This window comes from Mauremys reevesii, linkage group 6 (genome assembly GCF_016161935.1).
Source record: "Mauremys reevesii isolate NIE-2019 linkage group 6, ASM1616193v1, whole genome shotgun sequence".
NCBI classification, from domain to species: Eukaryota; Metazoa; Chordata; order Testudines; family Geoemydidae; genus Mauremys; species Mauremys reevesii.
The window spans coordinates 28,483,613-28,509,924 of record NC_052628.1 but is presented as its reverse complement, the minus strand read 5'-3'; the positions used below and the strand labels follow the sequence as shown (position 1 = coordinate 28,509,924).

General features: G+C 49.3%; 1 protein-coding gene across 1 annotated transcript in view; it reads right to left on the bottom strand.

Moving 5' to 3' along the window:
• The window catches only part of NIM1K (NIM1 serine/threonine protein kinase), a 72,902-nt gene that overhangs the window by 2,367 nt on the left and 44,223 nt on the right, over positions 1-26,312 (bottom strand). Inside the window, exons 2-3 of the mRNA XM_039545206.1 lie at positions 17,217-18,371; positions 232-500 (exon numbers count right to left, since the gene is read on the bottom strand). Of these exons, the coding sequence (XP_039401140.1) occupies positions 232-500; positions 17,217-17,508 (561 nt within the window). The 5' untranslated portion in view covers positions 17,509-18,371. The remainder of the gene's footprint in view (positions 1-231; positions 501-17,216; positions 18,372-26,312) is intronic.

Here is a 26,312-nt window from a genome sequence, read left to right as displayed (position 1 = left end):
TCCCTAAAAGTGGTAGCCCTAGACAAAGGCTGAAGAACAGTGATGTGGGGAAGTCTACATTGCCACTGCACATGGGGGTATCTGTTCTATGGGGACTTTAGTGTCCAGAGCTGCCTTTCAGGAACCTTTCATTAGCACTGCTCCTACTTGGTGCAAAACAAAACAAAAATACATACATGAAGTCTGCTAAAGTAATGAAGGGTAACTTAGGCCTACAGAAAAACAACTTACCATGTGCTTCACAGCAGATGCAATCTGGGAGAAAATTAATTTACTTTCCATTTCTGCTAACTTTCCCTCTGTGCTGATTTTAACAAAGAGTTCCCCACCTCCTGCATACTCCATCACGAGGTGCAGTTTCGACAGTGTTTCCACCACTTCGTAAAGTCTGATAATGTTTGGGTGGTGCAGTTTTTCCATGCTGGAAATTTCACGGGACAGTAAGCGTTGAGTCTTCTGGTCTAACTTGGTCTTGTCCAAAATCTTAACTGCAACTTTTTCTGGAAAGAAAAATGTATTTGGCAAACAAATATTTATATCAACACTCTTACTTTAAAACAATCCTCATTTAACTGAAAACTTTTAAAAAGCTCAATTCTACGAGTGATTGCTCATATAGGTTCCAATTAGGTGTGTGCACAGTTGTCGGAAAGTTTTCCCTTGGCAGCTCCCCTCGGGTAGGCTGTGGAGCCCCCTGGAGTGGCACCTTCATGGCACTGAATATATGCCCCTGCCAACCCAGCCCTTCTTCAGTCCTTCTTACCACCGGTGACTGTCCTTGGAACTACGGGCGCCTGCTTAGCAAGTGCTTCCCTTACTGTACTTTCTGATAGTTGTAGTTTAGTTCTTAGTTAGTAGTAATAGTGTAGATAGTGATAGATAAGGTTGGGGAGTGAGGTTTTTTTCCCCAATCCCTAACCCTTCCCTCCTTGGGCTCCGGGGCATGCAACGAGCTCAAGGGTTCAAACCCTGCGGAGCCTGCAGCAAACCAATACCAACGAGTGACCTCCATGACTTGTGTCTGAAGTGTCTGGAGGAGGCACACAAAACAGATAAGTGCAAAATCTGTAGAGCTTTCTGCCCCAGGACAAAAAAAGGAGTGAGACTTCTGACTGAAGCAATTGCTGATGGAATCCGCTCTTCATCCCCAGCATGCCACGGATCGTCAAGACCCGGCACTGAGCATGTGTGTACGGAGTGCCCCGGCCTCAGTATGTGACACGGTGCCGAGGAACGACTCTAGCCTAAGAGACCCTCACCAACGGCGCTCCCCAGCACCGCAAGCTTTGGCCTGGCACTGCTCCCATTCACCAGTGCCACACAAGCGGCATAGAAAGACTGACAGGGGGCGCTCCCTGGTGCCGAAGACAGCGGGACCGGCAGGCGCACCCCCAGTGTGTCCCGCGAAGGAGCACTTGGTACTCAAACAGGAGGAGTTGGCGCCATTGACTTTGGTTCCCCTGAGGGGACCGTCAAGTCCGGTGCCCAGCAACTCTTCAGAGCAGTGCTAGGTAGAGGAGCTAGAGCTGCCCTCCACACTGGACACTTTTGAAGCCGCCAGGGATGTCAATGATATGACAGCTCCCTAGCCCCGGCGGTCAGGGATGAGCCTCCAGTGCTGCATCGTCCGGCACTGTCTAGAGGCAAGCCGGTCATGCTGAGGAGATCACCATCGCCAGTCTGGCACCATTTGCCCTGGCGCTGCTCCTGATCACTGTCACCAAGACTCTGTTCTCTGGCACCGGGTTCCGGGCATGGCTCCCCGGCACCAGAGGGGCAACGCTCCCCTTCCCCAGCTCTGTGAGAGGAGCAGCACTGATCCCCGGCACTGCAAGAGGAGCAGCACAGTTCTCTGGCACTGCGAGAGGAGCATCACCGATCCCCGGCACTGTACTCTTGACACCGATTATCCGCACCAGATTCCCAGCTCGGACACCTAGGCACCAGTCCTCAGCACAATATCCTTCGACGCCACAATGGTCATCACGGTTGAGATCGATCTCGTCCAACTCTGATGAGGACTCCTTCTATTCCTGCCGCAGCAGGCACAGATTGGACTGGCGACAGAGGGAGACACTGATGGCATGGCATCCCCAGTGGCAGCCTCCGATGCAATGGCCCTTTTGGACCCCCCTGGGCTTGCCATTAGGCCCAGGGTTCCCTCTCCAGGGGCTCCCGCTCGGTGGCCTTTGAGACCTGAGCACCTCAACCATCCCAGGACCGTCCTACACCTTGGGGATCCGAGACGACGTTGACAGAAGCCCCACCGCCTGTCCAGCTTGCTGCCGAGACCACTCCAGCACAAGTCCTGCTGCAGGGCCAGGCTACTGCTACTGCAACAACAGCGATCATATCCTCCTCGGCTGAAGCAGGATTTTTACAGATGTTGGGGTGGGAATGGCAGGTGCAAGCCCTCCCACTCCCTTCCTGGGCAGGGCCAGGGCCTGACCAAACCTTAGTCAGGCTCAAAGCAGGCCTTTTGAAGGTGCGCCTGAGGATGGAGCACCTGCCTCAACACCGGATCCTTCCCCGTGCTTTTTTAACCATCTATTCCACTTCTACCATTCTTGGTCTCAAATAACACTGGGCCACTGGGTTCTTCACACGTTAGAAGTGGGATATTCTCTCCAATTCTGCTGCCCCCCCCTTTCCCGTCCCTCTTCAGGGACCCGTCTCACGAGCAACTCCTTATGCAGGAGGTGCAGGCGCTCTTCGCCATAGGAGCAATGGGGGAGGTTCCTCAGGGGCAAGAGATTCTATTCCCACTATTTTCTAATCCCCAGAGCCAAGGGGAGTCTCAGACCCATCCTAGACCTTCAAAGACTCAACAAGGTCATGGTAAAGTTAAAGTTCTGCATAGTCTCCCTCAGTACAATTATCCCTTCTCTGGAGCCAGGAGGTGGGTACGCCGCCCTTGATATGAAAGACGCGTACTTTCACAAAGCTATACAGCCTGCACACAGACGATTCCTCTGGTTTGTCGTCGACCACAATCATTATCAGTCCACAGTCCTCCCCTTCAGCCTGTCGACGGCCCCCTGAGCATTCAACAAGCGCATGTCGGTCATAGCAGCCTTCCTCCAAAGGAGGCAGGTGCAGGTATACCCCTACCTCGACGACTGGCTGCTCTGGGGCCTCACCAGGGAGGAGGCGGAGTCTCAAGTCCAATTAGTCAGATCCACTTTCGAGAGACTGGGTCTCCTCCTCAATGTGAACAAGTCGACTTTGTTCCCGACCCAAAGAATTGAGTTCACCGGGGCAGTGTTGGACTCAGTACAGGCAAGAGCGTTTTTGCCAGAGACCTGATTCCAAGCCATAACAGACTTATTCAAGGCCTCAGGCAGTACCTGACCACTGCAGCAAGAGGATGCCTGAGTCTCGGTCACATTGCAGCCTGCACTTACGTGGTCCAGCATGCCAGACTGAGGCTCAGGCCACTCCAGCCATGGCTCGCTTCAGCCTGGACTTAGTGGTCACGGTGCCAGAGCAAGTACTTGAGTCCCTCCAATGGTGGCTTGACTTTCTGACAGTGTGCAAGGGAGACCCTTCAACATCCCCCAGCCTTCCTTGTCCCTGGTAACGGATGCATCAGCTCTGAGATGTGGTGCGCATTTGGGAGACCTCCAAACACAGGGCCTATGGTCTCAGGAGGAGCTCTCTCTCCATATCAATATCAAGGAGTTGAGGGCTGTACAACTAGCACGCAGAACCTTTCAGGCCTGGCTACAAGGCCAGTGGGTGGCAGTTATGATGGAGAACACCACTGCCATGTTTTACATCAATGAGCAGGGTGAAGCCCGTTCCTCTCCCCTAGGCCGGGAACCCCTCCGGCTGTGGGAGTTCTGCATAGCCCACTCCATGCACTTGGAAGCATTCTATCTACCAGGAGTTCAGAACACACTGGCAGACCACCTCAGCAGATCTTTCTGCAATCATGAGTGGTCCATCCAGCCGGATGTCATACACTCCATCTTCCAAAGGTGGGGGTTTCCCCAGGTCGATCTGTTCGCCACCCAGAGCAAAAGAAAGTGCCCAATGTTTTGCTCCTTACAGAAACACAGCCCTGGCTCAATCATGGACGCATTCCTGCTACCCGGGGTGGGGGCTGGAGGGGGGGTGTCTGTTGTACACCTTTTCCCCGATCCCTCTTATGCACAAGGTCCTACTCAAGGTCCCCTGGGACGGGGCAGAGATAATTCTGCTGGCACCAGCATGGCCTTGCCAATGTTGGTACACCACACTCCTGGAGCCACCAGTAGATGCCCCGATCACGTTGCCACTCTTCCCCAACCTGATCACTCAAGACCACGGTCGTCTTCATCACCCCAACCTCCAGTCCCTCCACCTCATTGCCTGGAAGCTTCATGACTGAACCCCATAGAGATTCTGTGCTTGGAACAGGTAAGGGAGGTCTTACTCGGGAGCAGGAAACGCGCCATTAGGGTCATATATCTGGCAAAGTGGAAAAGGTTTACTTGCTGGTGTGACCAGCATTGTACATCCCCACTGCAGGCGCCTATATCGCTCATCCTAGAGCAGGGTTCTCGCAACAAGTGTTTTGGGGGCCACCAGCTCTTGCTGGTGGCCGCCCTGACACTTTTTCCTAAAATGCTTGATTAACTTTAGGAAAAACAAATAAATAGCACATATACACAGCCACATAATTGTAATTTATTCATGTAGGGTTTTTGTTTTTTTGGCAGACTCAATAAAAATATTACTGTGAAAAGTGATATTTGTGTTTGTTAATATCAATCACTTTTCACAGAACACTTAGTAGCTATGTGGAAGGCTGTGAAAGGTGATACTTGCATGTTTGTTAATATCACTTTTCTCAGCAAGGCCCAGGACAATTTAAGCCCTGGGTTGGGGGGGGGGGGTGAATCAGAGGTAGACGTAGTGGGGGACATGGTGGGCTGGATGTGGGCTGGGAAGGCAGTGGGGGCCTGGGTGATGGAAGGATGGCTGCAGGGAAGGAAAGGGGGGAGGGATAGCTCAGTGGTTTGAGCATTGGCCTGCTAAACCCAGGGTTGTGAGTTAAATACTTGAGGAGGCCATTTAGGGATTTGGGGATTGGTCCTGCTTTGAGCAGGGGGTTGGACTAGATGATATCTTGAGGTCCCTTCCAACCCTGATATTCTACGAAAAATATGGTCTATGAAAGCAGTGGGATCCAGGGGTGATGGGGAGGGGGATATGGATATGGATGCGGAGCCAAGAGAGAGGAGGGTGGGTGGTAAGGCCTGCAGCTGCACGGCTGGAGCCAGGGGTTGGCACCCGGTGCTGGGTAGCCAGGGGTCAGTACCCATGGCCAAAGCCCAGAGCTGCACCTCCAGGGCAGAGAGTTGGAGCCCAGGGCCAATGCCCACGGCCACGCAGTGAGATCCTGGGGCCGTGTGGCCGGATCCAGGGGTCAGTGCCCACCCCCAAGAGGCTGAAATCAGCACTCACTGCTGTGTGCCCGGGGTCAGGGATCAGAGCACACCTGGGGCCAGGGATTGGTGCCTGCTGCCGCATGCCTGGCACCAGGGCTTGGCACTGGGGGATGGCGCCGCATGCTGCTGTGTGCCTGGGGCTGGGGACTGGCATCCGGAGCTGGCGCCTGCTGCCGCATGGCTGGGATTACAAGTTGGCGCCCGGGGTCAGCAGCTAGGACTGGGGGTCGGAGCACGCAACTGGGGTTTGGTGCCTGGGGCCAGCAGCTGCTGACGGGATCGGGGGGTGGGGTCCCAGGACTGGCACCACCTGGCCAGAGACGGGGATTGGAGGCTGCTGCCACGTGGCCAGGGGTTGGAGCCTGAATTGAAGCACCATGGCCACAGGCCAGGGCTGTGTGGCCGGAGCTGGGGGTCAGCGCCTGAAATCCTGCAGCCGGAGCCAGGTGTTGGCACCTGAAGCCTCATGGCTGGCATCCTGGTCCGCGCAGCCAGGCTCGCTAAATCCCACCACTGGAGCCTGCCTCCCAATCGCCCCAGGGCTGCCTCCATGCTCCGCCGCAGGTAGAGAACTCACTGTGCTCCTGGAGTGTTGTGCCTCACCTGTCTCCAGGGGCCATGCAGGGCTGTGCATCCAGGAGGAACAGGCAGGCAGAGGGGCGGGGCAGATGCTTTGCTTCTCCCCCATCACCACTCAGGAAGCTGTCATGATCGCAGGGAAACCCCCTGGTGGCCGCATGCGGCCACGGTGGCCTCATTTGAGAAACGCTGTCCTAGAGTACCTTCTGCACCTGAAACAGCAAGGCCTGGCAGCATCATCCATAAAGGTACACCTCGCTGCTAGCTCGGCCTTCCACCTGGGAGCATCTGGATGCTCCGTCTTCACCAACCCCATGGTTGGCCGGTTCCTCAAGGGAACAGCTACATCCATACGTTAGACAGCCTGTTCCTGCACTGGATCTTAACTTGCTCCTTGCCAAACTAATGGGGCCTCCGTTTGAACCACTGGCAACTTGCTCCCTTCTCTACCTGTCGTAGAAGGTAGACTTCCTGGTCGCCATTACGTCAGCAAGGAGGGTGTCTGAGTTGAAAGCCCTCACCTCCGACCCACCTTATACGGTTTTCCACAAGGATAAGGTGTAACTCAGGATAAGGTGTAACTCACCCAGTCTTTCTTCCTAAAGTTGTGTTACATGTTCCTGCCTGTTTTTTATCCTAAGCCTCATACCAGTAGCCAAGAGCAGAGGCTGCACTCTCTGGATGGTCAACAGGCACTAGCCTTCTACATTGAATGCACTAAGCCGTTCAGGAAATTGAACTAGTTGTTCGTAGCAGTGGCAGACCGGATGAAAGGTCTCCTGCTCTCTTCTCAAAGAATATCTTCCTGGCTCACATCCTGCATCTGCATGTGATACGAGCTGGCCAAGATACCAGCCTTGGCACTTACGGCACACTCCACAAGGGCACAGGCCTTGTCGTCGGTATTTCTGGCCCAGGTCCCAATACAAGAAATCTTCAGGGCAGCAACTTGGTCCTTGGTGCATACATTCACCATGATCCAGCAAGCCAGAGATGATGCAGCTTTTGGCAGAGCAGTGCTCCACTCAGCGATTCCTTAACTCCAACCCCTCTGTTGGAGTAGCCAGCAAGAAGGAAGTGAGGAGGGCCCAGGTCGGCAGGGGCATATATTCAGTGCCAGGAAGGCGCCACTCCACGGGGCGTCACAGCTGACCCGATGGGAGCTGCTAAGGGAAAACTTTCTGACGACTGTGCACGTGGCATGCACACATCTAATTGTTCTCCTTAGCCACTGAGGACAGGACACAAAGCAATGGGCTTAAATTGCAACAAGGACGATTTTAGGTTTGACATTAGGAAAAACTTCCTAACTGTAAGGGTAGTTAAGCTGTGGAAGCTCCATCAAAGGAGGTTAGGGTGACCAGATAGCAAGTGTGAAAAATCAGGACGGGATAGGGGGTAATAGGAGCCTATATAAGAAAAAGACCCAAAAATTGGGACTGTCCCTATAAAATCCGTACATCTAGTCACCCTAAAGGAGGTTTTAAAGAACAGGTTGGACAAACTTGTCAGGGATGATCTAGCTAATACTTTCTCAGTGCGGGGGAACTGGACTAGCTGACCTGTCGAGGTCCCTTCCAGTCCTACCTTTCTATGATTGTGCTTGCTACAATGCCGAACATAGAGGAAGGTATGGTCTCTGTCCCAAACAGCCTATACTTTGAGACACAGGCAATAGCTTCCTCTGGGCCCCAGGAGTGTTCAACCCCCCAGCTCCGCTCTGCCCCAGGCTCCGCTGACCCCTTTCCCCAGTCCACACCCCCACCCCACTTCTTCCCTCCCCAGTTCCGCCCCCTCCCCTGAGTGTGCCCCATTGCTCCTCCCCCCCAACACACCATGGAACAGCTGATCCCGGGCGGGCAGGAGGCACTGGGAGGGAGAGGGAGAAGTTGATTGGCAGAGGCACTGCGGGGGGGGGAGGGGAGCGTGGCTGCCCATGGTTGCTCAGCACCTACTAATTTTTTTCCATGGGGTGCGCCAGCCTCAATCCACTAGGTAACCATTGTGGCTTCAAGAGGCTTCAGTGGAAAAAGCAGGAATTACAGCAATAGCTGGAGCATGGACAGCTACTGCACTGGAAATGGGCAGTGGACACACCACAAAGACAAGCTTGTTAAAAGCCTAACTGGTTTGGATGCAAACACTGGCAAAATCACTGCTACTTGCTAGGGATCCATCACATTCCCTTTCTGCTTATCCCTCTTTGTTTTGTCCATTGTCTGGCCATTCACAAGGGTGACTAACCCTTTGGTATTTTGCACCTGCCTCAACAATGTATGTTATCATATGATCAGCTTGGTACAAGAGGCTAGAATCTTAGGGCTAAATTGGCAAGGGGGGTTAGGCACCTAACTGCCACTTTAGGCACCACTGGCATTCACAAAACCACTACTCAGCTGCTGCTACTCTCAAAGTCACCCGGGGCTGAATCCCTAATGGGGCTTAGACTCAGCATTGCAGCACCTAACTTTTAGATGCCTTGCAGCCTAATGGAATCCACAGCCCTGATTTTGTTGCCCAGCTCCCTATACAACGCACAGGGAGAGTTAGGTGCCTACGAAAGGGATTCACAGAAGCCAGCATATTGAGCAGGGAGCAATCTAAGCTAATCAGTAAGAAATGCTGTGGAGAAGGACGGGGCCAAGCCCCACCACTGAAAGTGAGAGCGGTATCTCCCTCGATTTGGGATTCACGCTGGAAACCCAAAGTCTCCTAAAGTTAGCCTAAGCCCGAGCAGTCCTTTCTCACAAAAACCAAGAAGGAGGTGGTGCCTCCCTTGAATGTAATCGCCCACTACTCAGAGCATAGGAGACCCAGGTTCAGACCCCTGCTGAGGAGCAGCCACTTTAACCCAGCTCTCCTACCTCTGAGTTAAATGCTCAAACCAGCAGGGTAGTGGGATGTGGCTCTCTTATTCTTTCCTACTGCAGCTGTTCCACTTTGTATCAATGCCTAAATAGTCATTAGAGCAGGGGCTTGAACTTGGTTTGCCTCCTGCTCAGTGGCCTAGCCACTAAGCTATAGCATCATTTAACTTTCTTGTTGGCCCAATTACTATTTAAGGAATCTTATTCACCACGTAGCCCCCCAGTCACTCTTCTTCTCAGACCCTCCTTTGAATCAGGCTAATTGGATCAGTGGATCATTCTGAAAATTAAATCTGCCATTTTTATAAGATAAGGTTACTTTAAGCTTGTCTGTGGTATCAGACAGAGTCTAATCTTTGCTGCTGATGTACACGTCTGAAACAAAGCTTAGAACAGGCAGGAAGGAATTGCTTTGCAAAGCAACAAAGAAGCCAGGATGTACTTTAAGTGCAACTTTAGCCCCAGTCAATTAATTTTCTAATAGTTAATCATCTTAAATTTTGAGTTAGGTCAAAAGTTAAAACCTTGAATCTTCATTATAGCTCCAAATCCTGTACCTAGGAACTCAGCACTTTGGATCCTAAGGTAACCGAAGTATCACCATTTTCTACATCTAGGAGCCCCCTAGTTACGTCAATGGTAGCATGAGCAGGCCATTACTTTGTGTGTGTGTGGGGGGGGGGGGGGGGCGGAGATGGGGCAAAACTGTGTGTTAATAAAGAAATCTGAAAAAAACACCTTTATCTTGAATATTGCTATTATTGCAACATACTTTAACTTCAGTTCACCATTTCAATATGTCTGGGTGAAATGTCATTCTAACAGATATAAATTTGTCACTGTACAGGTTAAGAAACCTCCACATTTTGCATCATTTATGTTTCCTAGTAATTTAAAATGCACAAAACCATCCTGATATCAAAACTGTAATTATATACATTAGTTAATGTGATGCTTCTAAAAGATGCTGCAATTTTAGCCCAATGTATGAGGAATTTTTTTTTAAATGCACAGAACAAGTATGTGCAACATGAGCCACGGCAGGACAAGCTTCCCACCACTGCCCCACCGTGACCTGTGAAGTCCTTTTTTGCTGACTAATCCTGCGCAGTCTGAAACAGCCAGAAATCACCAAATCATTTCATGTAAGCAACACACCAGCTAGCCAATGTTAACTTATGGTTAATAACAGCCTTGGCAGGATTCAGATTGGTGAAAGGCTCCTTATCCTATTATTAACTGCCTGATCCACCCTGTCCCCAGTGAGGAAATATAATTATACATTACACTCACAAAATGCAATTTAACAATCCTAATCTAGAGAATCCTTATTACTTTGGTGTTTTACTGGGCAACAATTACTGCCATACGCAAAGCTTACAGTATATCGATTTTCGTGACCAGTATGAGTGTTCAGATACTATAGTGACTGATATTCTATTATAGCAGTTAAGATTGAAGCATGTTTCTTATTATAAGCTGATTTTTCAGCCTCTTGCAGGACTTTTTTTTTTTTTTTTTTTTAAGTAACTAATTCCCCTGCACATTGCATGTCCCACATCTCATTACAGGATACAAAATTTACTGAGAACATTGGTTAAAAAAACAAACTGAAAAGGCATTTTAAAGCTGAAGTGCCTGATTCCCTCTCTCACACCGGTGTAATTCAGACATAAGCGCACTTATGCTGCTGCAGTTACACGGTTGTGAAGTGAAAGGAGACTAAGCTCCACAGCGTTCTGAAAATTTTCTGTCTTAACTTTTGAAAAATATCATTTTCTCTTTTTGGGTTTTTTTTTTTCTTTTGGCTTCCCGCACCTCCAAACTTGCTTGGCTTATAAACGCCAAATGATCTTTGTTTTGTTGTCCTTGATGAGCAAAAGAACCTTTCAGCATTTTTTAACAGCGGGTGAAGAGTAACATTATTTCCAATTTTAATAATGAGTGGAATTTCAAGAGGCAGAATATAATTAGAATTTGACCAGGACATCAGGGTAACACCAGAACTCATGCAAAAAGAGCATGAGAATTTTTATAAGCCATAAATAATTTGGACGTCTGATTTCTGTCTTAGTCAAAAGACAACTCTTCCAATAGGCCAGTGCCACCTAACACCATGATGGCGCATTGGTTCAGCAAGGTGGAATTACTAACACCCCTTCCTGAAGCATGTAAGTGTTTTTGTGTTGGTTTCTCATCCAAATACTAACCTGACCTGATTCTGCTTAATTTATGAGAACACATGAGCTAATAAGTAGAGTTAGTTGAAAAATTCTCCTCCCCCCTGGAGAATGTTGACTTTTTATCAAAATTTGTAACCCTTTTAGGGTTGAAAATTAAAGAATGAAAACTGTCAGCTAAAGAGAGCCAAAAAAAATTCAGCTTTGTGGTGAAAAAAACCAAACCCAAAATGTTTCAAGGCAAGCAGATTTCCCACAAAATTTTTGTTTACTTGAACCCCAATTTTCCATCAATACAAAGCTTCAGTGGAAAATTTTCAGCAAGCCCTATTTGTAGGCCAAAGTGATATCACTCCAGGATTCAGTAACATACATGCGGGTCCAGACCAACCTCTGACCCTGACGCCCTCCCTGCTCCTTCCTTTCCCTTTATCGCTGTGTGATTGAGCAACATCTTTAATATCAATGACAAGATACTGCTTCCCCTGGAAAGCAAACTCACTGATGAACCAACAAAGCAAGCAACATATTGTGGGTCAGATGAAGCAGATACACTGTTCACTGGTACCAGAAGAGCTAAGAAAATAGAACAAAAGCCTCATGCATGGGAAAGATGGAGGGTTTGCAAACCTTTAGAATATGTATGTATTCTGTATATGTATAGAGAAGAGAAGAATAAAAAGTCAGAGTGGGAAGGGCTTCGGGCTTTAAAACATCTCTTGGAGTGGATGGAGAGTGAATGCAAGAAGGAAAGGGAAAGAGATGGAAATGAGGATCAAAAAGAGGAGAAAGGGATAAAAGGGCACAGGGAAAAAATGGGACATCTTAGAGAGGGAAAGTGGTGTCTCTTCCCAGTGTTTTCAGACAATGGTAGGGTGAACTCTTTTTTATGAACATTGATTGAATCCTAATTGAAATTTACATATGTGTGTCATAGGTTTTATACTAAAGTTGTGACATTCAGGAATCACAGTGAGAGATTTGTCTTTGTTTCCCTGCACCAGTCACCTGACACGGATCAGCGTTTCAAAAGATTCTTACCTTTGTCACATGGCAGAAATCAGCATCCACTGATTGTGGTACTTACTCTTTATTTACCAGACATTAGAAAGACTAGAAAACTACAATGAACATTGTTAAAGCCTGTTCTTTGTATATATTTCCATAATCTTGAATTTAAAAGCTGATGCAGTTTAGCATTTTTTGTATCTCAGCCAATAAATGACTCCTGAGAGTGACTGAGTAATAGCCCCTATTTTAAGTTTTCATGCAGCTGTTGATTTGGAAGTCAGCATGGTGGCACCATTCCACCAGGAGTGAGTTCTGCAATATAAATGCTAATGATCCCCACCTACATTGCAGTGTGGGGGTAAGGCAAGGTTTGATTTTACAATGCACAGCAGAGGATATTGGTCTAAGAAAACATATTAAAACCTGGGGCATAACTGATACTTGGGTGACATTCACCTAAGAACGTACGGACTGTAGTAGGCCTCTGCTGTAGTGGATTATGGTAGTTCTGCTATACTGGATGTTGGCAGCTAGAGAGTGGACACACAGAGGGCCTCAGCACCCCTGACTGTAGCGAAAGTGGGCCCAGGGCCTGTTCTGAATTCACCATTGTGGACAGGACATTAAGGGGCAGGGTTACATAGATCCAGTGGACACAACTCCCTATGTTGGGATTGTGCAGAAGTCACAGCTCCTAGTCCAGTCTAGGAATTGGAGTCACAGTTGTGGAGAGGCTGCAGAGGGGCACTGTTGCCTTTCTGCCCCCCAACCTACACAGCGTGACACTGATGCTCTCTTGTCTACTAAATTCCACCTTTCTCAGGCCTGCCAGAACTGGGAGGGGGGAAGGTGGAAGTAGAGCAGTGCAGACACAGCCTGGCAAACTGAATCCTCTTTTCCAAATCAGTGCACTCCGCATGTATCCAAAGGTTGTGTGCACCCAGACCTTGGATACACTCTCAACAGGGCTCATTGACAACTTGCTTGAATGTGCCTGTCACAGTTTGTGGCTCATAATAGTTGTGTCTCCTGAGGGCTGTAATTCCTTGGTCTAATTTCAGTTGGTGGGTTTAGTGTGTGGGTGCCGGGTAGTGTTGGTGGCCTGTGATATACAGGAGGTCAGATTAGACGACCTTGTGGTCTCTTCTGGCCTTACATTCTATGACACTCTCCCTAAAGGAGAAAATAGGCATCATCCTGTGCACACAGAAAAGTGACCATCCACAAGATCTGCTGCACAACACGCAACTGCCGCTGAGGGTACATCTACACTGCAACTGAACATCCGTAGCTGGCCCGGGCTCATGGGGCTCAGGCTATGAGGCTGTTTAATTCAGGGCCGCCCAGAGGATTCAGGGGCCCCTTCCATAAAAAAAATGGCAATACTATATTCTCGCGGTGGCCCCTGCAGGGCCCGGGGCAAATTGCCCCTCTTGCTCCCCCCCCCCCCCCCCACGGGCGCACCTGGGAAAAATAAACCTTCCGCATCTCAGCACAAACCCAGTTTTGAGAAAACTTCTTTACAAGGTATCACTGGTTCTCAGCATCAGCTAGTGCTAAAAGGTACTAAAGCTCATTAAAAGGGTTGGACAAATATTTTCCGTCAAAACTTTTTTTGGATCGAAAACTAGGGGTTTTTAAAAAGCAGAAAAAAATCACGGACAATGTCTGCTTTCCTTCAAAATTTGTTGTGTTTTTTTAATAGAAAAGCTGAAATTAGTCTGCCAAAACCTGAATATGATTTGAGGTTTCAGAAGTGTGTGGCCAAATATTTGCTGCTTGCTGTGTTTGATTGTTTAAAGAAATAATAAAATTCTGCTTACAAAAAATCCAAAACTTTTGAACCACCTCAGCTTGTGACCAAACGCCTGAGCCCATCCAGTCAGAGATTTTTCCAGGTTTCTGATACTCTGCTGGCTTCCTTGACTCATACCTGTCTCCATAACTTTGGGTTCATTTAGGTTAGAACATAAGAACAACCGTACTGGGTCAAACCAAAGGTCCATCCAGCCCAGCATCCTGTCTACCGACAATGGCCAATGCCAAGTGCCCCAGAGGAAGTGAACCTAACAGGTAATGATCAAGTGATCTCTCTCCTGCCAACCATCTCCACCCTCTGACAAACAGAGGCTAGAGACACCATTCCTTACCCATCCTGGCTAATAGCCATTAATGGACTTAACCTCCACGCATTTATCTGTTTCCTAGAGACTGGCTCCATGGGGTCCCTCACAAACTGGAGATGGTTACTGTGGGTTTGTCTTTAGTATAGCTTATGTACATACTCCACGAACTGAGCATTTGAGCTTGTTCCAGAATCTGGGATGAGCCTATGTTATGAAAACTGAAATGCTCAAAATTGCACATGCCTGTGAATGGACACAGGGTCCTAAAATTAAATTAACCCAGGGGTTCTCAAACTGGAGGTCAGGACCCCTCAGGGGGTCACAAGGTTATTACTGGGAGTCGCGAGTTGTCAGCCTCCACCTCAAACCCCACTTTGCCACCAGCATTTATAATAGTGTTAAATATATAAAAAAGTGTTTTCAATTTATAAGGGGGGGCGGGTCGCACTCAGAGGTTTGCTGTGTGAAAGGGTCACCAGGACAAAAGTTTGAGAACCACTGAATTAACCCCTCTGAAGCCTCAGGGAATGCAGGGGAGGAGGGTCTCCCTTGGTAGGGTTGGGAAGGAGGTAGGTGGTGTAAGATATTGCTCTTCTCATGTGATCCCTCCCCCAGTGGCTAATTTTAAATGAAGCTACCCTCCCCTGACACGAATCTCCCTACGGCACTGAAATTAAATATAGACTATAATTTGGCATTTGAGAAGTGAAAGGGATGGGAGCCCTAATGGAAAAGCTAACAGCTTGGCTCTTCTCCAAGCCTCAAACTGCTGAATCAGCTTTAGGGTAGGGAAGGCTGTGCCTCCCAAACAGCCTGGCCCTGCCCCCTATCCGACCCCCATCCACTTCCTGTCCCCCAACTGCCCGCCCCCCTCAGAATCCAGAGTCCCATCCTGCTCCTTGTCCCCTCACCGTCCCCCAGAGACCCTCCCCAACCACCACCCCGGGACCCCACCCCTGCTCCCTATCCCAACTGCCCCGTTGAGTCCTGACAGACCCCCGGAACGCCCACGATCTAACCCTCCCCGTTCCCTGTCTGCCCCTCCCCAACCTCTGCCCCCTCCCTGTCCCCGGGACTCCTTGCCCCTTATCCAACCCCCCCGTCTCCAGCCTCTTACCCCCGGCTCCCCCCTCACCCGGAGCCTCAGCGCATTGCACCCAGGAGTGTCCCTGAACAGCGGTGCAGCATAGCTCCGGTGGGGCCTGATCCCTGCCCCGCTCAGAGCCACGTGGTAAGGGGAGGAGCTGCTTGGCCCGGAGCTCGCAGCCCCGCCCCCTGACCACGCAGCTCTGAGCGGGGCGAAGCTCAGAGGCCCCACCGCAGCCACGCTGCAGTGCTGTTCAGGGACGCTCCTGGATGCGCTGAGGCTCCAGGAGAGGGGCGGAGGCAGGGTCGGGCCAGGGCCGGGGCGGGAGCCTCAGCTGTTCTCTTGGGGGGCCCTGCGGAGCCCAGGGCCTGGGGCAAATTGCCCCACTTGCCTCCACTCTGGGTGGCCCTGGTTTAATTGTGGTGTAGATGTTTGGGCTTGGACTGAAGCTGAGGCTCTGGGACTCTCCCTGCTCACTGTCTCCCAGAGCCTGGACTCCATCCAGCCTGAGTCCAAACATCTATACTGCAATGAAACAGCCCTGTAGCCTGAGCTCCGCGAGCTGACACAGGCCAGTCACGGGTGTTCAGTTGCAGTGTAGACATAGCTATAGAGCTAGATGCTCTAAGGGTATTACCCAGCTCCTCATGTGGACTGGTGCAGGAAGCAAGAACAGTAAGATGGTGCCCAAGAGAAAAAACTGAGACCTTTGGCTTTGACCAAAACACAATTGAAAAGGCTGTTTTCCCCAAAAGGGCTATTTTTCACTGCTGTAGCATTGGTCACATTGCACTGTGGCAAAGACAGCAACCTGTGGCTTCCCCATGCAGACATACAGCCCTAGTGCCGGGGGCTAACTTCACAATAAAAAGGGACTAAAATGGACACATTCACTCAAAACAAAAAAGAAGGAAAGCTGAGGTTAGCATTGACATTTGGGGCTTAATTCAGCTCTCACATGGGTGCAGATGCCACTGGCTTCAGTGTGGTTTGGGCTGATGGTTTTCCCACCTTGCTCCATACACAGCCCACACAAGCTGCAGCAGGTCAAAAAACTTCCCCCTTCTGAGAATTTGGCTTTATTCATAAAAGGAATTCAAAATGAAGTAACACAGGAATTACGGGGTGAAATTCTTTGGTCTGAGTTATGCAGGAGGTTAGAGCAGGTCTCATTACAGTCCCTTCTGGCCTTAAAATCTATGAATTATGAAAACCTAGCTGAAGTCTCTGCCCCAGGCCTGGATGCTCCTAGCATTCCTCTCTGAGAACGGCTAAGCCTGCATGTTAGGTTGCCTCTTCCTAGAAGGCCACTCCCATCTCCCTCACTTGTGGCTGAGGGAATAAAGTACCAAGTTAGCAAAACACACATAACATTTCCCAGCAGGCTCATCGTTACCTGTATGCAACAGCCTCGCCTACACTAAGGACATTTTCTGTAAAAATTCCTGCTGTTGCTAACACTAGCTCCGCTGGTTTGGAGCAAGGCTTGCAGAGCAATACTGATCAGGAGGATGCTGGGGAGAGGCACAATCCCTCCAAGTGCTCCAAGGAATTCAGGAGTATGTGCACACAGAACCACCCTTTAATGAGCTGTATTGAGTGATGTGGGGGCAGGCCCAAGGCTCCATTTTATTTGGGGTGGTTGGAAGCCAAGGGATGCAGCCTGTGCAAACCCTGGAACACCGAGACTGCAATTTTCCTTGAATCTGGCACAGGAGGTGCTAGACAGAGGAAAGATCCTTCCCCTTTTCAAGGGCAAGGGATAATCTAGTCCTAAGCATTTACCTGTGTCCCTGCCTATAAATCCATGTTGCCACACCTGTATAGGTATGTAGGATTCACACAGTGCCTTTCATTCCAAAGAACCCTGGACCATATATCTACACAGCATCACCACAATCATAACATGTGTTGCAAATGGCATTGCCTACCTTTGGTTAGAGAATGAATTCCAAGCTTCACTTGTGAGAAATTCCCACTCCCTATTTCCCCTCTCACTCGATAGAATCCAATCCTCTTCCCCAGAGTTAATTCCTTCACCACCTTTTCATCCTGGGACATATCCTGGGTTAGCTTCTCAAATGGGGTCAGCCTGCGCTTCCTGCCCTCCTCATCTTCTCCATAGCACTCAGCCCGCCCGTAGTCCTCTCCGCTGTCCTCACGATTCCACCTGGCATATCGGTGGTTTCCAAGACCTCCGCCATTCATATAGCCTGTTGTCATAGTCCACAGAGCAATCACATTTCCATTTGGTTTAATAAGCTGTTCCAGTGGAATACAATCCTGGACATAACAGAATTGTGATAACCTGAACAAAAATTGCCAGAGGTCCAAAGATCAATGTGGAAATGACTTAACAACCAAATTTGCCATCATATATATATTGCTGGTTCTAGCCAAAATCAGAAGTAAAATTAAAAGCCAATTGTCTTTTAACCTCCAGTGAGCAATTTTAAATCCTTATTTGTAAGATAAAAAAGGCTTGATAATTAAAGCTGTAAACTGTACACATACAAAAGCAAAGAGTCCATTCTCAATGGAGTGCAAACAAATGCAATACATTTGACACTTCTTTAACTTTCAGGTTCTAATTTGCTGCCCTGAAAACACTGACAGGCACACCTCAGACTGGTAGCTCAATAACTACTTTGAATAAGTCCAAAAGCTTTCAGATCACTTCGAACAGCTAACCTTCGGTAGGATTTGATGCAGTCCTTCTTGGTTCAAGGCTCAGTCCAAAAGCTGAAAGTTGGATTTTCCTTTGATTCATTTTTCAGCCACCAAGCTTTTCACTGTGATTTGGAAATGCCTGACCTTTACCTTGCAGCCCTGCTGTAAAATGCTTGTCACTGATTTGTTTAATTTCCATTGCTACTTTGATGTGCAGAACTGCTGCTGAAGGATGCTAGGAGCAGTATAATCTGTGCACCGGGAAAAAGAAAAGCTGCACCTCAGTCTTGTTCGAGTCACATGGAAGGAAAGCACAGGATTAAGTAACTGCAATGTCACTTTAACCCTCCTTTATTTAGACGAGCCCTCTTTAAAGCCTTGAGCCTTCTCAAAATTTTGCAAGACGCGTTGTCTTCCTAAGAAGAGAGATGAAGAAAGTCATTAAACCCTTTATATAAATAGCCTCATGTTTCACTGAGTTACATTATAGCATAGATCATTTACCAATTTTATTTCCACAGTCCACGCTGTTTGGTTTTGACACACATACAAATTACAGCTTGTACTAAAACATACTTACAAGCAATCACTTAACATGATAATAGTAAGATGTTCTTTCCTCTCTACCTGCTGATAACTGGGCAGGAAGAGGAATTTTATCAGACACTGTTAATCATTTGTATACCCAGCAGTACCAGTTTGTGCACAGAAGGCGTGGAAATGTTAAAGAAACTGCTGCCTCTAGCCTCCCTCGCCCATGCACAGACACAGGAGCAATTTCCTTACATAACTGATTAAATAGAATTAGATCAACAAAATGATTATCACTTTAAGTATGTGAAGTCTGTGAGGTACGTAAGGATGGTGAAGACGCCCCAATGACTCAAGGCCTTGAGTTTTGGCAGGTAGTTATCTAAGGTATCACATTTAAAGGGGAGTTACCATTCAGGTCCTGCATATATTGCAGGATGAAGCTGGCTGGCTCAAAGACAAGTTCCCTGTGCCACTGGGGATAGGTGGAGAAATGGAAGGTATTGTGGATAAGGCATTAGACTGGGAGTCAGGAGACCTGGTTTCTCTTCCTGCTTTGCTGTTAGACCTTAGACAAAGCCACATCACCTCTCTGTGCCCCAGAAATGATACTCACCTTCCTTTGTAAAGAGCTGAAATGTGCAATAAGAACTCAGTATTATTATTTAATTAAACTCCTGACAGTAATCCAACCAAAATCTTTATTATATTACAGTAGTATAGGTGCTATTTATCACTAGGTTCTGGCTCTCTGGCATGGGTGCACAAGAGTGGTGACAGGGCACAGATAACCCATCCTTCCTTCCCTTGTGCAAGTGCTATGGGAGCAGCCAGGGTGTCAGGGCTTGCACTTCAGGAGCACAAGCTAACACAGGGTATGCCGAATAGGGAGTGACTAGAGATATCTCTGCATTGCAATAAAACACCCATGGCTGGCTTGTACCAGCTGACTTGGGTTTGTGGGGCTCGGGCTAAGGGGCTGTTTAATTGCAGTGTAGACATTTGGGCTTGGGCTGCAGGCCAAGCTTTGGGAGCATCCCACCTCACAGGCTCCAGCCTGAGGCCAAGCATCTACACCACAATTAAACAGCCCCTTAGCCCAAGTCAGCTGGCACAGGCCAGATGCAGGTTTTAATTGCAGCGTAGACATACCCTAAATTAGGGATAGGCAACCTATGGCATGCGTGCCGAAGGCTGATTTTCAGTGGCACTCACACTACCTGGTCCGGCAGGCTCTGCATTTTAATTTAATTTTAAATGAAGCTTCTTAAATATTTTGAAACCTTATTTACTTTACATGCAACAATAGTTTAGTTTTATATTATAGACTTATAGAAAGAGACCTTCTAAAAAGGTTAAAATGTATTACTGGCACACGAAACCTTAAATTAGAGTGAATAAATGAAGACTCGGCACAGCACTTCTGAAAGGTTGCCGACCCCTGCCCTAGATGGAGCATAGCTAGGGCCCAGCCCACCCAGAATCAGCTGTAGGTCTGATCCTGGGGACAGAGCATATGCTGCACCAGTAGGGCTTGCTCCCTTTTAAAAAACACTTACTGGGTCCTTAAACAGAGGTGCAAAACCATTTTAAGTATGCTCCCCTCAGCACCCAGGCTCTACCCTGGATATTTCTGCTATCTGAGGCTGCCAACATGAAGTTCTGCTTTGCTGTCAAAATTAAGTTTGTTGGAGTCAGAGAGCAGAAACCAGAAATGCAAAAACAGATTCACTAAGGTGCTAATGGCAAAGAAAATTAACCACAGAAATCTAGCTCATCATTATGCCTGTCAGCTCATTCAGTAGCCTGTGTGAAAGAATCAGCCTACTTATACTGATGGGGCACACAGAGGATACTCAACAGTAAAGGCCATTTTCTGCAAGAATTACCTATGCTTTTGCACCAATCAGCTGTACAAAGGCTGAAGAAAATCCTTCTTATGGCCTGTCAGATAGACCTACGTGAACAGTTCTTGTGTAATGTTCATTATGGGCAAAGAGAGGCCAGCTAGAGGGGTGTATATGGAAGCTCAATATCATGGCTATGAGAACGCTTTAACCCAGAGCTCTCTGTCTGTCCAGACAAAGAGGAAACTGGGTCAAGGCACTGTCAATACCAGGTCCTTCTGGAATTTACGCCTACCAAATATTTCTTGAGCTCAAAGATGGCCATTTTTAGAACACAGCCTAAAATTAATTTATTTTTTCAGCCCTCCTGCTAATTGCAGGCCCTGCAATCTCCTGGCACTTAGCCCACTGGCTAGGGTTCCTCAGTCCTTTAAGATGAGCTATTTCAGTGCTGCAGGAGCTAATGGTGTATATGTTCTCCATCTGTGGGCAATGTTGACTTACTCTTTAATCTAAATCATGTAGAACAGTGCTTTTCAACCTTTTTTCAATTGCAGAGCTCTAAACAATTTTGAATGGAGGTGCAAACCCTTTTGGAAATCCTAGATAATGTCTGCAGACCTCCAAGGGTCTGCAGACCACAGGTTGAAAACCACTGTTTTATGGTAATGGCACCCTTTCATGGACCCCTCAGGCATAGTCTGTGGAGCCCCCCCGCCCTGAGGTCTGCAGACCACAGGTTGAAAACCACTGATGTAGAATGCACCCAAATACTGTGGTGGAGGGGTACTTCTCAGATGCCTATAATAAGAAATAATACTAATTCCAGGAAAGAGACAGACAGAGAGATTGACATTACCACAGCCAGGAGCCACATGTACTGAAGGGCAACTTATGCCCCAAATACTTCAGTGATCCACAACAGTTGGCCAGCCTGCTGTCTGTCTGATTTAGCTCATTGCTAAGAAACAATCCTAGTGATATTAGAGCCACCAGCAAGACAAAAGGAATGAAGGCATCAAACTTTAGGAAATCTTCAAAGCCAGCACTGCTGTTATGTTAGTGTTTGACCCCATTATTCAAACATCTACACCCTCAATCAGTGACACCACCGGCATTTGAGGGCTCAGCTCAAGCCTTACATCACATTAGAATGAACAGAAGGAGAAAGCCAAGAATGAGAATATTTTTAACTTGCAAATACTATGTAGGTCAATATTTTTCAGACTTGGATGCATAAACATAGGCTTCTAAATCCATATATTGGCATCTGTAATTCCTTCTGCTAGGTGGAGTTGGCAGCAACAAGGGATGGATTCAATATCCAGGGGTTCCTCTGAACAATACAACACAGAACCGGCTTGAGCCCCCACCCAGTAATCTGGGAAAATTAACCACCACTCCATGGTGCCTCTAAGAGGCAATACTTCCCCCACTTGCAAGCACTGAGTCTGTGTATAGCAGAGAAAACTTTTAATAAAAAGGGGAAAGGAACCTGGCATTAATTTGGGAAAACACCATAACCATAATTTTAACATAACTGACCATGAGCAAAAGTCCCCCATCCCCCCCACCCATAGTACATTAGGCAGTGTCCTTTGCCTCCATTTCTCACTTTGCAGTGCAATAGTTGAACCGCCCTGAGTTCTCTGATGTTGATATGCAGGGAACGATCTGGACCAACAACCTTGAGTCCTGAGATTGCCCAGGTCCGAGGCGTTGGAGACAACGGTCCACTGATGAGGCTGGGGCCACGAATGTAATTCCTTCCAGCACTGACGTGGGATCCTGCCACCAGATGAGAGATGACAGGACACTGTCTTAAATCCTGACCACTCAGTCCATGCTGTGCCGGTTGGGGTCATAGACCAATGCCAGCCACACCTGTATGAGTCTGAGGCGGAGTCGTGTATGCCAGACCAAGTACGTACATGCTGCCAAGTGGCCCAGCTGTCTCAGGAACGTGTGGGTGGTGGTGAGCGAGTAGGTCCATAGGCCCAAGATGAGGTTCGCTATGGCCTGGAACCAAGTCTCTGGGAGGAAGGCGCTGGCCCGAGTGGAGTCGAGGACTGCTACGATGAATTCTATGCACTGACTCTTTCTTGTTTATTATCAACCCCAGGTCGCAACAGGTGGAACAGACCAGATCAAGATGCCTCCGCACCTGATCTGTGGACCAGCCCCTTATCAACCAGTCGTCGAGGTACGGCATATTTGGACTCCCCAATGTCGCAGGTAAGCGCCCACTGTCACTATACACTTTGTGAAGACTCTTGGGGTTGATGAGAGACCAAAAGGGCATCGCCGTGAACTGGAAGAGGTGCTGGCCCAACATGAAATGGAGGAAGTGCTGGTGCCCCGGGAAGATAGAAATGTGTGTCCCTTAAATCGAGGGAGGCATCCCAGTCTCCCAGATCCAGGGACGGAATGATGGAGGCCAGGGAGACCATGTGAACCTTCAACTTCTTGAAAGACTCATTGAGGCGATGCAGGTCTAGGATTGGTCAGAGGCCCCCGCCTTTGTCTTCAGAAGTAGCAGGAGTAGAATCCTCTTCCTTCTCTATTCCGAGGAACCTCTTCCTCTGCCCCCAGGCGCAGGAGGTTTTCAACCTCCTGAATGAAGAGTTGCTCATAAGAAAGGTCCCTGAAGAGGGACAGGGAAGGGGACTGGGAGGGATGGTTGGCTATAAATTGCAGGGTGTATCCTGAAGAAACTGTACTGAACACTCAGCGGTCCAAGGCGATACCAGACCAGGCTGACTGGAAAGGGCAAAGGCGGTTGAGGAAGGAGGGGAGTGGATCCTGTACATTGGCTGGTGGATCATCCTCGAGCGCACCCTCAAAATGACTGCTTCTGGCCTCCCTGACTTCTGGGTCAGGGTCAGGTTGGTCAGCAGAGTGGGAAGAGGACGGGTAGCGTCTCTTAGGCCCTGTAGAGAGGTTTTGTTGGGGTTCGTCTCACTCCGGGGCGGCAGGGAACCACACCACCTACCTTAGTCCTTGTACGGCCCCTTGGGGAATCAGTTGGGCCACAGTTAGTCCTGGCTCAAGCCGTCCGGCAGGAGGCTGAGCACACACAGGTAAGAATTAGCAGACAACAAGCCTAAGCCCTGGGTCAGGGCGGGGCAGTAAAGAGTCACAGCTCAGGCACTTAGGCAGGGGTTGAGGAAACACAGGTACCTGTTAGCAGTTACTAAGCCCAGGCCCTGGGTCAGGGCAGGGCAGCAAGGAGTTCAAGGATCAGGCACTCAGGCAGGGGCTCAGCAAACACAAGTAAATAGTACACTCAGGCTTCAGGCTGCGAGTGGCCTGGGAGAGGGGGAGACACCACCCAAGCGTTGGGTTGCAGGGGGGGGACACAGGCCCTCCCACTCCACTGCGTCCCAGCCCGTGGCCCTAGCCATGGCCAAAGGCCTGCTGCTGTGTCAGTGGGGATCCTGGCCGCGATACACTGACATGGGTTCTGGCAGTGCTGCTTCCAGACTCAGGTCGGCTCCCCCCGAGCTAATTCCCATCTCCCGCTCTGGAGGTACCTGGGGCAAGGTGGTGTCCTCAGGGGAGTCGATCACCACTGGATCCTCGGGGTAGCTGGCGAGGGGTAAGCTCGGCAACTCTCCCACATGCTGATCTGTCAAGTATCAGCCGGTCAGGCCAATCTCCAGGTCCGCCGCTGGTTGCTGGAGTCTCCCCAGTGGGAGCTGGGCCAGAGGTGTATGGCCTCCAGTGGCTGCCTCTCAAGTGAGCTCTGGGGTTGGGCTCTTATACTTCCTGTCCGGTCTCTGACCCTCTGGGGGGCAGGCTGGGAGTGCTCTGGCTCTGCCCACACTGGTGTCCAGCAGAGCTCGTACCTCTCCGGGGCACCGGGGAACCACACCGCCTCCCTACAGGCCCTTTTGTCCTGGTCCTTCCACCTGTAGGAGCCTGACCCGGGACCTCTCAGGACTGCATCGGAGGAGGAGGAGGAGGGGGCGGAGGTCGGAACAGCTTCCTGGACTGCTGAGGGGTGTGCAAGCCCAGGGAGCAGAGAGTGGCTCGGGAGGCCTTGAGCCCATGGAGCCTGGAGTCAGCTCGTAAAAGAGCCCCAAACCCTCAAATGGGAGGTACTAGATAGTGGCCTGCTTTCTCCTGGGACAGCCCAGAAGCCTGCAACCAGGAGCTGCGTCTCATGGCCACCACCAATGTGACCATCTGGAGAACTCTCCGGGCCACCACTGTGCCTTCACTCACCAACGCGGCAAACTCTTGGGCACGATCTGTGGGAGGGCATCCGTGAACTTATTAAGGGAGTCCCACAGGTTAGAGTTATAATGTCCCAGCAGGGCCTGGTAATTAGATACCCTAAACTGTATGCTGGCCATTGAATAAACTTTCCTGCCAAACAAGTCTAGTCTTTTGGCATCTTTACTTTTTGGTGTTCTGCTGACGTGGCCCTGTCTGTCCCTTTCACTCACCGCAGAAATGACCAGCGATGCTGGAAGGGGATGAGTATATAGATACTCAAAGCCTTCACAACCTCCTCAGGCAAGGAGTTCCACAGGTTGACTGTGCGCTGTGTGAAGAACTTCCTTTTATTTGTTTTAAACCTGCTGCCCATTAATTTCATTTGGTGGCTCCTAGTTCTTATATTATGGGAACAAGTAAATAACTTTTTCTTATTCACTTTCTCCACACCACTCACGATTTTATATACCTCTATCATATCCCCCCAGTCTCTTCTTTTCCAAGCTGAAAAGTCCTAGCCTCTTTAATCTCTCCTCATATAGGACCCGTTCCAAACCTCTAATAATGTTAGCTACCCTTTTCTGAACTTTTTCTAGTGCCAGTGTATCTTTTTTGAGATGAGGAGACCACATCTGAATGCAGTATTCAAGATGTGGGCATACCATGTGGCCAGGGAACTAGGTTGCAGTGTTGGGGTCCGAGGTCGCAGTGACAGGGACTTGCACCTGCGGTCCGGTGACCTGGGGTGTTCTGCCAGTCTATGTTTCTGCAGCACCCTGATGGTTTTCCCTTTGGTGTCACGAGCTGAGCCGTTTCGGGCACCTGCGGTGCCAGTTGGCCTTGCTCTTTAGCTGCCAGAACCACTTCAGGCACTGAAGGCCCCATAACTGGCTGGGAGCACTTGCCACTGCCTGGGGTGGGGTGCGGGTCCCTGGCCGGGCTGGGGGGGTCTGACCTCAGCGGTATCCCCGTGAAGTCCTGTAGTGGATGCATGGCCTGACATAGGTCCTTTGCCTGAAGCCCCTCTGTACTTCAGTGCCGAGGGGCTTTGCTTCTTCTGCCTCTTCTTTGGCATAGGCGAGATGGAACGGTGATGGGCTGAGTCCGGTGCTGGTGGTGCACTGCGCACTGAGGCCAAAATGCTGAGTGTGGGTGCTGCGGTGGAGGGTTCCAACACCGGACAAAGAGCGGCTGCCAACAATAACGCCCTCAAGCAGATATCTCGCTCCTTCTGAGTCTGCAGGCAAAAGTTTTTATAGATGCAGCACCTGTCTTTTCTATGGCTTTCTCCGAAACACTGAAGACAGCTTTCGTGAGGCTCACTGATCAGCATGAGCCTCCTGCATGACGCACAGGGTTTAAATAAAAAGTCCCAACTGGGACTCCACTGACTAACTAACACTATCAACTAACTACAATGAAACTATGTACAACAACAACGAAACAAAGTCAATGGAAAAACTGCTACTGCTCTTGCGAAGCAAGGCAAGGAGCTCCAACTAACCGTCACGGGCGGTAAGGAGGAACTGAGAGGGTGCAGGGCCAGCAGTGCCTGATATACTGCCACATGGGAGTGCCACTCCAGAGGGTGCCACAGCCAGCCCTACGGATATTGCTAAGGTAGAAATCACTGTGCACATGGGTGCACACACACCTAAAATGGAATCGACGTGAGCAAGCACTAGAAGAAATTGCCATATCTGTCACACCTGGTCTGAAAACTTTGGTCCCTGTTTTTTTAATTTCATGGCATGTAAT